Source organism: Quercus robur, chromosome 8 (genome assembly GCF_932294415.1).
Source record: "Quercus robur chromosome 8, dhQueRobu3.1, whole genome shotgun sequence".
In the NCBI taxonomy this organism is placed as follows: Eukaryota; Viridiplantae; Streptophyta; class Magnoliopsida; order Fagales; family Fagaceae; genus Quercus; species Quercus robur.
In genome coordinates this window covers 43,135,744-43,152,086 of record NC_065541.1, presented here as the reverse complement: position 1 = coordinate 43,152,086, position 16,343 = coordinate 43,135,744, and the positions used below count along the sequence as shown (strand labels likewise).

The window sequence follows — 16,343 nt, the reverse complement described above, 5'->3', positions numbered from 1 at the left end:
TTAGTAATAGTCCTTGTATCGCTTCATATAATACTTAATATAATACTTAGCAGAAGTTGAGTTGCTTGAGCAGTTATGCTTTAATGGTAGTGTTTACTATATATGGCATTGAACTTTTATTCTTTTATTCCGAACCTTTTCTGGACCGCCTTATTGATTCGTGCTAATTAAACAAGAATAGTCATGAATGTGAATCTGTTCTATTAGACTACAGATGTGATTCTCAGAAAAGAGAAAGGATGACACTAACCTTTATTATTGATAGCATCAATTCGTTAAATCTCAACTCTAAAACAAGAATAGTCATCAAAGATTCAAAACTTATGTAGTACAATTACAAATGTATAAAAAAAAAAAAACCAACCGAAAAGTTCTGAAAACCCCATTCCCATTCTGGGATTGTAAATCATAGAGACCCTAGATATATATATTCACACAAGTGCTACATTTCTCCGAGTATTACATGCTCATGGACCCAAAAGTTTCTTGATTCCAGCCTTCTGCTCTGAAGTAAGCCTTGTAGGGAACTTGATGTTGAATTTGATACGTAAGTTGCCTTTTTTTGTTGGGTCCTTTTGGATTGGCATTCCTTCCCTTGGAACAACCTCCTCATAGTTTGGATTAATCACATTATTGATTGGGATATTTAAAGTTCTGCCATCCAGAGTAGTCAGGTGGACAGTGTAGCCCGTCAAGGCATCCGCCAAGGATATTTTCTGGGTGACAATTAAGTCGTTTCCATCTCGAGTGAAAACACTGTGGGGTTTCTCATCAACGATAAATACAAGATCAGCAGGTATAACATTTGGCTGCTCATTCCCTTTCTCTGGGAAGGTTATCTTTGTGCCCTTCTTCCAACCAGGCTTTATGTCGATAGTAAGGATCTCTTCCACTTGAATGGTCTTGCTGCAAAACAGAATGAATGATATCAGAAATTATGCAGGACATTGCAACATTACCAGAATCACAAGGCAATAAGTATCTGAAGATTGTATAACTCCATATATTTTCACCATTCATTAGTATTATTTTGCCTACAGAACATCCCTTGAAAATCATAACTCTTGTACACAAATCCACACTTATAGAACTGAATCTGCTAAACTAGATTGTCAGCAACAGTCATGAAAATGATCAATGTGCAGTGTTCATGATCCTAGAGAATGTCAAGAGGCGAGTTTGAGATAAATTATCTGAATTTAAGATGAGAACTCAATATCATAATGTAACACCATGCATCTTATTTGCAGCCCGAAAGCAGTTACGTGTTTAGATTACATTACCACAAAAAAGAACAATTCTCAATAATTTCACAAACATTAGCAGCTCAAGTGGCAGTTTTGAGATTAAGGTTTTGTGACGCAAATATCCACTTCATGAAGAAAGCATTACTACAACATCATGCCATTTCCACACCAAGAACAGGAAACCAACTTGTATTTCTACTGCACTTTGAAAAACAAACTTTTGTTTTTTGTCCGTCCAGGTGCTAATTGAATATTTTCTTTACTTCTAAGTGAAGTTCTACAATCTGACAAGACAAGACTTATAGGCAAACAATTTATAAACTAAAATAACATAACTTGCAAGTTTTGAATTCATTTTAGAGCCTTTGACCAAAAAAAAAAAAAAAAAAAGAATTCATTTTAGAGCCTGAACCGTTCATCTTATAGATTATTAATGTCACAGAAGAGTAAACATTGTCATAAGACAAACTACATCTACACAAGCAATTTAACAAGGATGTTACTAAATTTTTATCTAGTGTAAAATATCCTAAACACAACCGTAAAAGAACTTGTTTGAATAAAACATACTCCAAGAAGAAAAAATGAAAATAAAATCCTAGATTTACCCTTCCCCTGGTTTTAGAAGTTCCAAAATTGGGTAATGGTCTTTTTACCGTCATAATGGACTATTGCTTAGTTACAGATACAACAACTAGTTCTTAATATGAACAAATTTAGATAACCACCAATTGCGCAAATCCACTTTTGAAATTCAAAGAAGTGATCTCTCTAATGGCAGAATAAGTCATATGCTAATCTGTAACCAACAAATTCTGATGAAACCAGCAAAAAACTAATAAAACTAGAGCAACACAATCATTACTTTGATCAAACAGTAGCACTCACCAATCAAATTCACAAACTTAAGTGAAGGAACCAAAATTTGACAAATGAAAATAAGCATTGAAGCAAAGCTACTTACCCACTAATGTCAGCAATTTCTCTAGAGATCTTCATCTTCTTGGAAGCTCCCTTGTATAACTCTTCAAGGCTGCAAGGCAACCTGCTCTCTATTGGAGGAGCTTTCCTAGGAGCTCCTTGGTGCATAAACCCTCCTCCTCCTCCTCCTTCTCCAAAAGATGCAAACCCATCATCACCAAAAAACCCACTTGAGAACCTTGACCCTCTCATGCCTCCACCACCACCACCACCTCCCATCCCTCCCATGCCTCCAAACGGGCCGGAAAACCCGAAAAACTCGGCAAAAATGTCGTCTGCGTTTCGAGGATTGAATCGAAACGTTGTCGGTCCATTACCTGTGGAAAAGAAGGAAGCTCCACCAGGTCCACCGGGTCCACCAGCATCAGGCGGTGGCACTTGACCCTTTAGGCCTTCTTCTCCGTATTGATCATACACTGCTCTCTTCTGGGGATCACTCAGAACCTGCAAGAATTCCCATCAACAAGTTAATTAATTAAATAAAACCCATAAATTTTTTAATCGATTCTGATAATGGGTGATTATAAAAAGCAAAATTTGAGGGAAAAAATCAAGTTAAAAGAAGAAAATTGCACAGAGAAGCAGAGATTTCCACAACAACAATACCTTAAATATACAAACATGAAAAGCAAAGCTAAAACCATGAAATTCCAGAAAACTCAACAGGATGAACAATCTTAAATTGAAACCACATAGAAGATTTCACATAAGAATAGAAGGAGAAGCATAAACATACCTCGTAGGCTTCAGATATTTGTTTGAACTTGGCTTCAGCTTCTTTCTTGTTGTTGGGGTTCTTATCAGGGTGCCATTTCATTGCGAGCTTCCTATAAGCCTTCTTCAAGTCATCATCTTTGGCACTCCTATCAACCTGAAGTATCTTGTAATAGTCCACTCCCATCTTTCTCTTCTTCTTCTTGATTCTAAGCTCAAAAGGACAAAGCTTTTAATTGCCTTCAGTTTTGTGTAGCGGTTGTTGATGTTTACTAGTTGATGAATTTGATGAAGGAATCAATCAGTGTTAGTGCATTATTGGTGTTGTGTCATGCGTGAATGGTTGAGTAGGAATTGTTACTAGTAATAATAGGGATAGTTTGATGGTTTGAGAATTCTGTGGAAAGTTCCAGAAATTACTATACAGTTCTTTTTGAGTCGGCTGGTATTACAGGCTGGTTTTGATTCGTTTTGTCACAGCCAATGGATTCATTCAACTTGGTTGGCCCCACCACTCCACCTGGCAAATTATAAACGACCCATCGTTCAAACTTCAAACCTAAGCGATTCTGCAATGGAAAAATGCTCCGCATTCTGTAGTTTATAATGAAAGGATCCATTGTTCATAGTACCCTCATCGATTTTGCAATAAGAAATATCATGATTAACTTTCTGTACCTCATGATGAAAATGATCCATCATTCAAACCTCATCAATTCTTCAATAAAAATGCTTAGTTATTAGAAGAAATTAAGAGAATTTTTAAATTTAATTTTTTTTTATAAGAAGTTGTATTATTTATCATAGATATTTTAATCATCTAATCAAAATTAGGTCTTACACGAGATGATTCCATCACATAACTTAAGACAACTTTTTAAAACTATTTATATAATATTCAATATTTTCTGTAATATTTGAGACTTTTAATTGATTCAATATTAATAGATGTTAAGAGTGTAATGTCTTAGTAGTATTGTTCAATCCTTTCATATATGAGAATTTGAATTCAAATATTTGCATCCCCCAATTATTATAAGGAAGGAAGAAAAAATATAAATAAACGAAAGATATAAGGCACGAATTTCAAATAAATTAATTATTCCATAAATTACATGGCTTCATAATTAATTATTTAATTTATACATAAATTTAAGTTGTATCCTAGTTATTAAGGACAAAACTTAGGTACAATACTTTAAATGTTATTCCTTAGATTCTTTACTTATGATTGAGCCATGTGGCTATTTAACAAAAAAATACACTTTCATCTCATGAGAAAAAATCCACATGACAAAATTTTAAGAGGGGAATCTAAGGAATAACATCTAAGTACTATACCTAAGTCTTGTCCTTTTATCAATATTCCTTTAAAGTTTTTAGAAGAAAACTAATACTACTGTATAACCATTATTATTATTATTATTATTATAAATATGTAAATGATTGACACGGGAGTGAAGTGATAAATTATGTGACAGCCATATAGGTGACATGTGTCATCTATGTTATATGTTTAGATGTCTTTATTATTTCTAATCAAAGTAATCTCTAGTCTTTTTATTTATATTTTATTTTCTATATATAAGATAGAAATTCTACTCTAACCTAATTTAAGTGTATATGTGTGTGAAACTCCCTCCTGAAGACTTGAACCCCAGCCTTTGCCTCCCACACCTCACAAAGCACTTATACTTGTGGAGTGACCACCACACCAAGGGTGCGTGGTGATATTTCTAGAGTCTTGTTGGTAGTTGTTTCAAGTTTCAGCCATTATAGTCTAGCAACCAAAGGAAACAAATCATTTATATTGTTTCTAGTTTTCATGAGTCAAAGGCTTGAAAATGTAAAGATTTAAATGTTTTTTTTATTCTCCTATGCTGAGAGTGTTGGTCTAAGCAATATATATAGCTGGTTGGCTTGGCTAACATAAATGAATCAAATTAGAAAGAGTGATAATTATTCAAAAAAAAAACTTGTTTTATATTTTGTATCTCTTTGTATTACATTTAGTGGTGAGAGTATTCAACCATGCATCTTTGGTAATTTCTTTTAGGTGGTGAGCTTCTTATACATGTGTGTGTGAGAGTTTTATTTTATTTTTTTCTTCCACCCCTTTTTTGGTATCAATTATGCTTAAAATTTAGGGACATATTTAAAGTAAATTATCAAAATTTTACATTCTCTCTTATCCACATTTCTTTTTTTGGTAAATGAGGCTTAGAAATAAAAACTACTGAACAACAAGTTTGTTACAACAAACAAAGCCAGCTTTCTCTCTAGCCAGCAGATCAACCACCACATCCGGTGGGTTATACAAAAATTGGAAATCATAAATAAGCTTTGCTCCCATTCGAGCTAATCGGTCAGCACAACTATTAACTTCCCTAAACACATGCACCATTGAGTAATTAGGGAAGGTCTTTATTAGGTTCCTGCAATCAGTTAAGAGAGGTTCAAGCATTAGATTGACAATTGAAGGACTTGAAACAAGATGAACAATAAACTCAGCATCCATTTCAATACAAATATTCTTAATTCCCAACTGCTTGGCCACGGTGAGCCCATCCTTTAGAGCTTATAGTTTTGCTATAGTACTTGTAATGTTCCCGAGCTTTTTGGCAAACCCAGCTATCCAATCTCCATTGCTGCACCTCAAGATACCACCCCCGATTGCCTTGATCGGGTCCCTAAACACAAACCCATATGTATTGAGTTTCACCCATCCCTTAGGAGGTTTGATCCATCTCACTTGGACTTGAACTCTACTTGGTTTGTTTGGGCCATTGGGGACTATGGCATAAAACTCCACTCCCTTTTTCAGACTTCAACTCTCCCAGTTTGGAAGATTGCCTTGTTCCTATGTAGCCATATAGTCCAGATCGCTTAAGGAAATAAGATTTTCCATGGCATACGGGGTCTTGGGAACGTGATAGAAGTTCCACAATTCTTTTCCGGCCAAGCTTCTAGATTCAAACCAAAGAAATCCTGTTTAGCTTCCTCGATTCCCAAGTCCCTCCACATGGATTTAGCCACCTTGCAATCTCTAAGGGTGTGAAGAATAGATTCAGGACCCTCACCGCACACGGGGTCTTGCAATCTCTTATCCACTTTTCACTTTCTCTAAAGCGACTCTAATTATTTAGTCCAAGTTGATTTTTCCAAAAATAGAAGGCAAAAGAATTTATTTTGACATATGTTAATGTACGGTACCGAGATCCCAAGACCCATATGGGCCCTGGGCTCAAGCCCAATGGAACGACCCCATTGCCCTAAGCCCTTCTTGAAACTGCCTTCATAAAGAACGAGTTTTGGGCCTCGAATCCTGAGCCGTGCTCGGCATAAGAACTTCCCAAACAATCACATAAACCCTGTCCGGGCAAGTCATGGGATGCTCGGGGAACATCATTACCGAGCAAATTCGCCTGAGCTGGAACCAAATTCCAAGGCCATAATTGTTACATCCCACTCTCACCTAAACAGCCACTTAAAACAGATAATATTGGACCTTCAATTGCACTAGCGATGGCAGTAATCATGATCTCCCCACTAACCTAAGCTATAAATAGCAGAAGTTGGGGAAGATGAGGGGGTTCAGATAAAAAGAGAGAAAACAGTCATTTAGAGAGGGGAGGAACATTACTTTGAGTCTCTGTGCCGAGAACGACACAAAGTAGGAAATCTTGAAGCCCACTTTACAAATAAATTGTGAGCCCAAGTGAGGTTGAGCCCAACAGTCTCGTTTTAGGCTTGCACAATTGGCGCCCACCGTGGGGCTCTCCTACAAAACTATGGTTCGACTAAGACTCAAATAAAGGAAATGTCCGAGGGACGTTCGGGAGGGCGTGCCCAGAGCGGCTCCGTGGGATCTTCACGGGGGTCCACATGGCAGGAAAGAAGATAGAAAGGGCGCGAGGATAGGGAGCGCCTGCGAGGAGAGGAAGAGTCTGGCCTGGGAGAAGGGTCGGATCAGACCCTCTGAACGGAGTCGGGTGTCTCGGGACACAGGCAGTATGATGACAGAGACCGAGAGCTGGAGCAGTTGCGCAGACTGGTGATGGATCTAGAACTGGAAGCAAGGGGTCAACGCCAAGAAAGGGACCGACACCACCGGCAAAGGAGAAATGATAGCACGGGAATTCGGGGCGAAGAGGGCTCTAGCCAATCCGGCACACGACAGTTCCAAAACCGATCACCCTCTCAAGAATCGCACCAGCGTAGGAATCACTCACACTCCCGAGAGACACGTCATTGCCAGAACCGTTCACGTTCGCATGGATACGAGGACCGAGGGTTTGATTCGCCAGAGGAACGGCGACCCCACAATGCTGCCATGGACGCCATGAGCCGAGCCTTACGAAGGGCTGCTCGGTCACCATTCTCAGATGAAATTGAATGGGCCCCTATGCCGAGTAGATTTACAAGACCGCCATTCAATTCCTACGACGGGAAGACGGACCCTGTGGAGCACGTCAGTCATTATATCCACATGATGTCCTTGCATGCACACAATGATGCCTTGATGTGTAAGGTATTCCCCTCCAGTCTCGGCTCCACGGCCCTGAGATGGTTCAATGGGTTACGAAAAGGCCCCATTCATAACTTTGCCGAGCTGATTCAAGAGTTTGGCAGTAGATTCGTGACATGCAGCTAAGTGCCGTAGTCGGTGGATGCGTTACTTTCCATAAAGATGAGGGTCGGTGAAACCCTTCAGAGTTACACCAGCAGGTACTGGGAACTCTACAATGAGATCGGTGGAGGAAATGAGAAGATAGCGGCAAGCACCTTCAAGATGGGGCTCCTCGAAGATTCTGAATTATGGGAGTCGTTGACGAAAAGACCTCCCAAGGATATAAGGCAACTTATGAGGCGCATTGAGGAGTATAAACGCCTGGAAGATGATTGGCTACAAAATAAGGGGAAAGCCCCATTACTCGGGAGATCTCGGCAGGGCGTTATCCCAACAAGACCGAAAAAAGATTTCAGGATGCAAGAACCAGAGGCGCAAATTGAGGGAGTTAATGTGGCGTTCAAAGAACTCGTGCACAAAATTCTAGATCGGATTAAGAATGAATCATTCTTCAGGTGGCCGAACAAAATGGGGGGTGACCCATCTCGGAGGAACCAAAACTTGTATTGCACATACCATAGGGACAAAGGGCATACCACCGAGCAGTGTCGGGTACTGAAGATCATCTCGGGCAGTTAGTAAAAGCAGGGTATCTGAAAGAGTTTGTAGTGGACTCCGCTGACCGAGATTCCGATCAGGGTGTTCAGCAGAGAAGGAATCCCCTCCCACCACCGCTGGGAGTGATTGAAGTCATCCACGCTGCCCCGAGAGGTACGGCAGTAGCTAAAGGGGTACTGACAGTGGCTTGCACAGAAGGAGAATCACCCGAGAAGAGGATAAAAGTTGGTCGGCTAACCATCTCTTTTAGCGAAGAAGACTTGCAAGGGACGATCCAACCTCATGATGATGCGTTGGTAGTAACAGCTCGAATAAGTGGGTTCTTGGTAAAAAGAGTGATAATAGGCCAAGGAAGCGGAGCCGACGTGATGTACCCAGACTTATTCGAAGGGCTCGGATTAAAGAGTCAGGATTTGGCGAAGTACGACACGCCATTGGTCTCGTTTGATGGAAGGGTCGTGGTTCCCGAAGGGCAAATTTCTCTCTCGGTGGACATGAAAGGCAAGGAAGTAATAGTGACCTTCATAGTAGTTCGGTCATTCTCACCGTACACTGCAATCCTGGGAAGGCCGTGGATCCACGCAATGAAGGCCGTTCCGTCCACCCTGCACGTGAAAGTGAAATTTCCCACCGAGTATGGAGTCGCCGTGGTGCGAGGGAACCAACGAGTGGCTAGACAGTGTCTGGTCGCCGCGGTCAGATGGAAGAATGAACAACTCGGACAAGCGGAGGAGACCGAAAAAGAGCCTTTATAGCAATCACAGAAGCCCCGAGGGGAAACGGGGGCGGACGTTGCTGAGGAGGTTTTGAAGGTCAGAATTTTTCCGAACAAAGACAGGTATTTCCAAATAGGCACGAGCATGAACAACCGAGAAAAGGCAGAAATGTTGTTGTTTCTTTTACAGAACGTGGATGTTTTTGCCTGAAGTCCGTACGAAGTTCCCGGCGTAGATCCCGAGTTCATTGTCCACAAGCTTAACGTGGACCCATCATTCCCCCCGAAAAAGCAAAAACTAAGGAAAGCATCGAAGGAGCATGTTGACGCGGTGAACTTGGAAGTCCAGAGGCTGAAGGAAGCAGGGGCGATAATGAAAATATTCTTCCCGAGGTGGTTAGCGAATACGGTGGTGGTGAAGAAAAAGAATGGTAAATGGAGAGTTTGTGTGGATTTCACAGACTTGAATAGGGCATGCCCCAAGGATCCATTCCCAATGCCCAAGATTGACCAACTAGTAGATGCCGCGTATAGGCACCTGAAGATGAGCTTTTTGGATGCTTTCCAGGGGTACCACCAGATTGCCTTGGCGCCCGAGGACCGAGAAAAGACAGCATTTATTTCCCCGAGTGCTAACTATCACTACGAAGTCATGCCGTTTGGGTTGAAGAACGCCGGTGCCACATACTAGCGGATGATGACAAGGATGTTCCGAGAGAAAATTAGGTGCACGGTTGAAGTATACATTGATGACATGGTGGTAAAGAGCAAAAAGGAGTCGCAACACACGGCAGACCTCCGGGGAGTATTTGAGATACTCCGGCAGCATAAGTTGCGCTTGAACGCCGAGAAGTGTACATTCGGTGTGGGGGCTGGCAAGTTCTTGGGTTATCTGATTTCTACTCGGGGGATAGAAGCCAATCCCGACTAGATAAATGTCGTGAATCGCCTCATACCGCCGAGAAATCCAAAGGAAGTACAGGTGCTAACCGGGATGTTAGCCGCCCTAAACCGATTCATCCCCAAATTCACGGATTGCTGCGGACCGTTTTATCAACTTCTGAAGAAGTGGAAGGGGTTTCATTGGGACGAGGAATGTGACAAGGCCTTTCGAGAACTGAAGGAATACTTGGCAAAAGCGCCCATATTAACAGCCCCGGAGTTCGAGGAGGATTTGTTTATGTATCTCTCAGTGTTTGACCATGCCGTGAGTGCTGTGTTACTAAGGGACCAAGGAGTACAGTAGTCGGTGTATTACATAAGCAAAACCTTAGTAGATGCCGAGACGAGATACCTGCCCCTTGAGAAGCTAGTTTTGGAACTAGTACACGCCACGAGGAAGTTGCCGCATTACTTTCAGGCTCATACGGTATTTGTTCTCACCGAGTATCCCCTGCAGTCATTGCTAAAGAGATTGGACTTCACAGGCCGAATAGCCAAATGGGGAACTCGTTTAGGTTCGTTCGACATAATGTACCGACCGCGAAGCTCGGTAAAATGATAGGTTCTTACTGATTTCATTGCAGAATTCACCCCTAAGAACGACGGGAAGATAATCTGTAATGCGGAGCGTCGTCCGTGGAAAGTGTTTGTAGACGATGCTTCGAATGCTATGGGGGCCGGAGCTGGTATTGTCATAATCACCCCGGAGGGCATACGATTAGAACACTCCTTCAGATTAGGATTCAAAGCCTCAAACAATGAAGCCGAGTACGAGGCCTTCCTGGCCGGGTTGAGGGCCGTATTGCGTTTAGGCGCGAAAGATGTTAAGATTTATTCGGACTCTCGACTAGTCGTTTATCAAATCATAGGAAGCTTCGAAGCTCGGGACTCTCGGATGAAAGCCTATCTGAATGCAGCTAAGTAGATTATTGGCCGATTCGGGACAGTGAAGGTAGCCTAGGTAGGTCGGGCACAAAACAGACATGCCGACTCGCTGGCCACGTTGGCCTCATCCTCTACAGAGAATATACCTCGGCTGGTCAAGATAGAGCTTATAAGGGAGCCAAGCATCGAGGTGAAAAGTGATGACAACCTGGCTGGGGTTGAAGTTGCCATGATGTCAATGGAAAATCCGTGTTGGATGAACCCGATCATAGACTTCATAGCCGAGGATAAAATTCTGGGCGATGAAAAGGAGGCCAAAAAGATTCGTCGGGTGGCTTCCCGGTACTGGCTGTCGGCAGATCGTAAGTTGTACCGGAGGTTTTTCGCAGGCCCTTACCTTTTATGTCTACATCCTGAGAAAGTGAAAGAACTTCTGACCGAGCTGCATGAAGGAGTGTGTGGTGGCCATGTCAGGGGACGGTCTCTAGCTCACAGGGCCATGACCCAAGGGTTTTGGTGGCCACAGATGCAGAAGGATGCCGCAGAATACGTCAGGAGGTGTGAACAATGCCAAAAGCACGCCTCTCTGATCCACTAGCTAGTAGGTCGTCTAAATCCCGTCAGCAGCCCATGGCCGTTCACACAATAGGGGCTAGACATCCTTGGCCCCTTTCCCCGAGCAACAGGTAACCGCCGTTTTGTATTGGTGGCTGTGGATTACTTCACGAAGTAGGCGGAAGCTGAGGCCTTAGCCAACATTTGGGATATCGACGTGAAAAAGTTTGTGTGGAAAAACATAGTCACAAGGTTTGGGGTACCGAACTTACTAGTATCAGACAACAGGCTACAGTTCGATAGCAAAGCTTTCCGGGCCTTCTACAGCGATCTCGGCATTAAAAACAAGTACTCAACCCCGACATACCCTCAAAGCAACGGCCAAGCTGAGGCGGTGAACAAGACAATTTTGAACGAGTTGAAGAGGAGGCTGGACGGGGCAAAGGGGAGATGGGTTGAGGAGCTACCTAACGTTTTATGGGCTTACCGTACGACTCCCAGAAGATCCACGGGTGAGACCCCTTTCTCTTTGACATATGGGGCGGAGACCGTAATACCAACCGAGGTGAGCTTGTGTAGTGCACGGGTCGCAGGATTTGACCTTGCCCAGAACACCGACCTGATGATGGAGCGCTTGGACTGGTTAGAATAATGCCGGGAGGCCGCAACCATACGGCTCATAGAATATTAGCAGAAACTGTCCCAGAGATATAACCAAGATGTAAAGGGGAGGGAATTCAGCACCGGGGAACTGGTTCTAAGGAGGATTGTGGGAAACATGCGAGACGTACATGCCGAGAAGCTTGCTCAAACATGGGAAGGGCCGTACAGAATTACTGCCATCGCTGGCGCGGGGGCTTACTACCTGGAAGATCTTGACGAGAGGCCGCTCCCTCGGCCATGGAATGCTCACAATTTAAAGAAGTTCTACCCGTGACCATCCATATAGTAAATGTAAGCCAAAACGTTGTACTTCGCTAAAGTCAAGATAATGATGAAGTTACTTGTCTAAGCTATTTTCGATCCCGTCATCGCACATTAAGAGAATTGCATGTTTTGTACAAAAAAATTCTAAGGACAGAAGCCTCGTCCTCGGTTCGATCAAAATCATCGAGCAGGTGGAAACCTTATCGTTACAAAAAAAATTCTAAGGACAGAAGCCTCGTTCTCGATTCGATCAAAATCACCGAGCAGGTGGAAACCTTATCGTTACAAAAAAATTATCTAAGGACAGAAGCCTCATCCTCGGTTCGATCAAAATCACCGAGCAGGCGAAAACCTTATCGTTACAAAAAAAAAATTCTAAGGACAGAAGCCTCATCCTCGGTTCGATCAAAATCACTGAGCAGGCGGAAACCTTATCATTACAAAAAAAATTCTAAGGACAGAAGCCTCGTCCTCGGTTCGATCAAAATCACCAAGCAGGCGGAAACCTTATCGTTACAAAAAAAAAATTTCTAAGGACAGAAGCTTCATCCTCGGTTCGATCAAAATCACCGACCAGGCGGAAACCTTATCGTTACAAAAAAAAAAAAAAAAAATTCTAAGGACAGAAGCCTCGTCCTCGGTTCAATCAAAATCACCGACCAGGCGGAAACCTTACCGTTACAAAAACCCCATTGTATGAACGCGATACACTAAGGCATGATTTAACCGAACGGGCAGGTCTCGGCCTGACTTACTATAGTATAAGAAACCACTAACATAATCTAAGCAAACAGAGAGTCATTCAACAAGTTGAAAGCAAAGTTAAAAAGCAGAGTTAGTATCTCCTCGCCAAAACTCGGCAATTGTTTACGGGTCATCCCCGTGAAATAAGGAAATTGTTCGTTCACCACAACCTGGTGACGTAGGCAAATATACCATTAATAAAATAAACTAAAAATGCTATAAAGATAAGTAAAAGCATGAAAAACTAGACTGCAGATAATCAGTTGGAGGGCCGGGTTGGATCTGTCACTTCTTGTTGACCGGTCAAGGGGTAATGTAGGTCTACACCAAGAAGATCCTGTACAGTTGGGATGCTGGTGGCTTCCATCTCATCTGGCTCGGCATGAGCATCGATCTGTTCAACCAACTCCCTCACGCTTGCCGTTTCTTCCTCCTCAGCGGCAACCGGTGGATCCTGCACGGCAGTAACAGGGCTTAGGAAGGGAATTTGGCCGGGGTCTCTCAGAGGGGAATCCTCGGGAACTCCCAGTGCTTGAAGAGTGGCAAACCACCCGACCTCAAAACCCAGCTTCCAAGCCTGGGCCACTACCGGTTCCGCAGATTGCTCGGCATCAGCAAATCCCTCGTTGTACCACTTCTACTCGCAGGCCTCTAGGGCTGCCCTCAGGTCGGTTAGCTCCTCGGCTTAAGAGGTGTTGAGGCTAATGGCTTCAGCTAGCTTCACGTCCGTTTCGTTCTACTTAGCCAAAAGTTCAGCACACCTCTTCTCCGCCAGCGCTCTATTTTTCTCCGCGGCAGCGGCCCTTTTCTCGGCAGATTCAGCTGCCTTTAGTTTCTCCTTCGCTGTTTTGGCAGCTGACTCTCGCTCCCCCTTCTCACGGTCGACCTCCTCGGCAAGATCCCGTGTACCGCCAGCCAGTATGTGAGCCAGTTAAGCAGCCTAGCAATCACAAAAGTTAAAACGGAAGTAGAAGTAAATGTATGGAAAGGAATAGACAACTGGGGAGTTACCGCAATAGCGTGCCACTCTTACTGGCGCCCCACGGACTCCTCAGACCCCTCCTCGAAGGCATGCACGTCGTTGGGAAGAAGACCCTCGGCCAGGGTCTGGGCAATACGGCCACCCTCGCCTTTCTCCCATAACCGCACACAGGCGGTCGAAGGCAAAGGCTTGCCGTCCAATAAAAACTTGGGCTTCCACGCTGGAGCAGCTTGGGAGGAGGACGCAACCCCCGGACCGACCTGGGTTTGCGTCTCGCAGATAACGATCCCTCCTGTTGGCTAGGGAGGTGTCTGGACGGCAGCGTCTCCCGGACCCGTGGATGGTTGATCGGCGACCCTCTGTTTCTTACGGGCTCGTCCAGCTTGAGAAGAAGGTGGAGGGTGAGGCACCTGGCTCCAACCCTGAGAAGGTGGGGGCTGGATGGGTTGCCGTGCACCGGGCACGAAGCGATCAATAGTCATAACCTTCCTAGACACCATGTTTTTGTCGGGTTAGGTATCTTAAGTTGACAAGGCAGTCGCTTCAATCGCTGGTTACTCGGGCTCCACAACAGGGTTCTTGAGCTGCGCTTGCTCTTGAACGGGGTCCTCTTGTTGAATTGCCTCGTGAGCTAACTCTCTAAGACGCCGAGACACACGTTCCGCGGACTCGTCCTGCAAAGGAGCTAGCTCGTCTGAGCAAGTGTAGCGCCTTCCATACTCCCTTGCCTCCCCGGTTGTAAGCTTTGGCGGCAAGAAGTTCGCGTACCGAACGTCAAAATATGACAGCAGGGGACTATCAACTAATAGTGTCTGCTTAAAGGTCTGCCAGGTAGAGTAAATTGGCTCTACTCTGAGGATCAGGTGTGAGGCCCGGAGCTGTCCATCCCAGTGCACGAATATCTCAGAACAAAGGATGAAGTTCAGGTCTTTTACATGGACGGTTCTGATGTCCGGAACGAACACTTTGCCGTCTGCAAAAGAACAAGTGTTATATCAATATCTGATGATGAAGATCTACTTCAATAAAGAGGAAAGAAAAGGAAAAAGGGGGGGAAAATAGTTAGATCAAGGGATTGGTACGAACCCACTTCACGCCGTGAAAGAGGGCAAGGGACTTCCCAGGCAAACCAGTTGCCGCGCACCCAAACAAACTCCCCGGCGGAGTTCCTATTCGAATCAGGTAGGCATGATATCAGCCGTACTCGATTATCTCTTGTTTTTAGGTAATAATTGGTAGCTTTGTTTCCACAGAGGCTATACATATGGTTAATATCATGGTAATTTAACTGTAAATCAAAGGTGTGGTTCAACCTATAGACGCAGCTAACTACCCGGTAAAAGTTGGGGGGAAGCTGGTCGGGACACAGCCTGTAGTACCTAAGTGTATCTGCTAAAAGGGGATCCACGGGGAATCTAACCCCACCCTCTAGAATTGACATTAAAGGAAAAAAGGCTGTGCCTTGTCCTCGGTGGAGAGCAATTTCACTCTCATGTAAGCCACTTCCACGTCATCGGGAATATTAAACTTGCTCCTAAAAGTGGCCAAGGCAGCCGGGGCCTCCAAGAGATAAGAGCAGCCCATTTATGATGCTAAATGCTATGAAGGGGAACTTGAAGAAATAAGTTGAAGGAATAGGAAGGGGAAGAGAACTTACTTTGGGTTCTAAGGGAGAGAAGAACTCTAGGCAGGTGAGTAAGCGCACAAAGAATTGGTCGGCAGAGAGTAAGCTCATAAGATCAGAGGTGAAAAAAAAGTGAAAGAATGTTCTGAGGAAGGCTATTTATAGGATCAGAAAAGGGGCAAAGGAACGTTCAATCAAGTAATAAATGGGCACGATTCACGAATGACCCTGCGGATGCCAAAGATAACCGACATGCGCGTCGCTTCGGTTCGCGAACCGTCAGGCAATAATGACAACTGAACCTGGTATCGCGGAACAGCGCGTCTTTTGAGATGAGCATTAATGAGAAACCATAACCGCATGAGTCCCAGGCCATAGGACTTTCGAGACTAAAAGGCTCGGCTGGCTCCTTGATTCTTCCCGGCAACCGGGTATGAATTAAGAAGGGGCTAATGTACGGCACCGAGATCCCAAGACCCATATGGGCCCTGGGCTCAGGCCCAATGGAACGGCCCCATTGCCCTAAGCCCTTCTTGAAACTGCCTTTATAAAGAACGAGTTTTGGGCCTTGGATCCTGAGCCGTGCTCGGCATAAGAACTTCCCAAACAATCACATAAACCCTGTCCGGGCAAGTCATGGGATGCTCGGGGAACATCATTACCGAGCAAATTCGCCTGAGCTGGAACCAAGTTCCAAGGCCATAATTGTTACATCTCACTCTCACCTAAACACCCACTTAAAACAGATAATATTGGACCTTCAATTGCACTAGCGATGGCAGTAATCATGATCTCCCCACTAACCTAAGCTCTAAATAGCAGAAGTTGGGAAAGATGAG

At 44.0% G+C, this 16,343-nt stretch overlaps 2 protein-coding genes across 2 annotated transcripts; one reads left to right on the top strand and one right to left on the bottom strand.

Annotated features, from left to right (window-relative positions):
- Positions 1–217: 217 nt before the first annotated feature.
- On the bottom strand, positions 218–3,310 carry LOC126695602 (uncharacterized). The gene is made up of 3 exons (XM_050392421.1): positions 2,965–3,310; positions 2,212–2,672; positions 218–906 (listed from the first exon to the last, which is right to left on the bottom strand). Exons 1-3 carry the CDS (start codon positions 3,127–3,129, stop codon positions 468–470), a joined length of 1,065 nt encoding a protein of 354 aa, XP_050248378.1. The 5' UTR covers positions 3,130–3,310; the 3' UTR covers positions 218–467.
- Positions 3,311–7,632: 4,322 nt separating this feature from the next.
- On the top strand, positions 7,633–8,885 carry LOC126696318 (uncharacterized). Its single transcript, XM_050393079.1, has 2 exons — positions 7,633–7,983; positions 8,094–8,885. The coding sequence occupies exons 1-2, from the start codon at positions 7,633–7,635 to the stop codon at positions 8,883–8,885; spliced, it is 1,143 nt and encodes a 380-aa protein (XP_050249036.1).
- Positions 8,886–16,343: the final 7,458 nt, after the last annotated feature.

Coding starts and splice junctions, on each gene's coding strand:
- LOC126695602 (XM_050392421.1), bottom strand. CDS start 3,129: ATGGGAGTGGACTATTACAAGATACTTCAGGTTGATAGGAGTGCCAAA. Junction 2,673..2,964: donor AAATATCTGAAGCCTACGAG/GTATGTTTATGC, acceptor GAATTCTTGCAG/GTTCTGAGTGATCCCCAGAA. Junction 907..2,211: donor GAAATTGCTGACATTAGTGG/GTAAGTAGCTTT, acceptor TCTGTTTTGCAG/CAAGACCATTCAAGTGGAAG.
- LOC126696318 (XM_050393079.1), top strand. CDS start 7,633: ATGAGGGTCGGTGAAACCCTTCAGAGTTACACCAGCAGGTACTGGGAA. Junction 7,984..8,093: donor ATGTGGCGTTCAAAGAACTC/GTGCACAAAATT, acceptor CACATACCATAG/GGACAAAGGGCATACCACCG.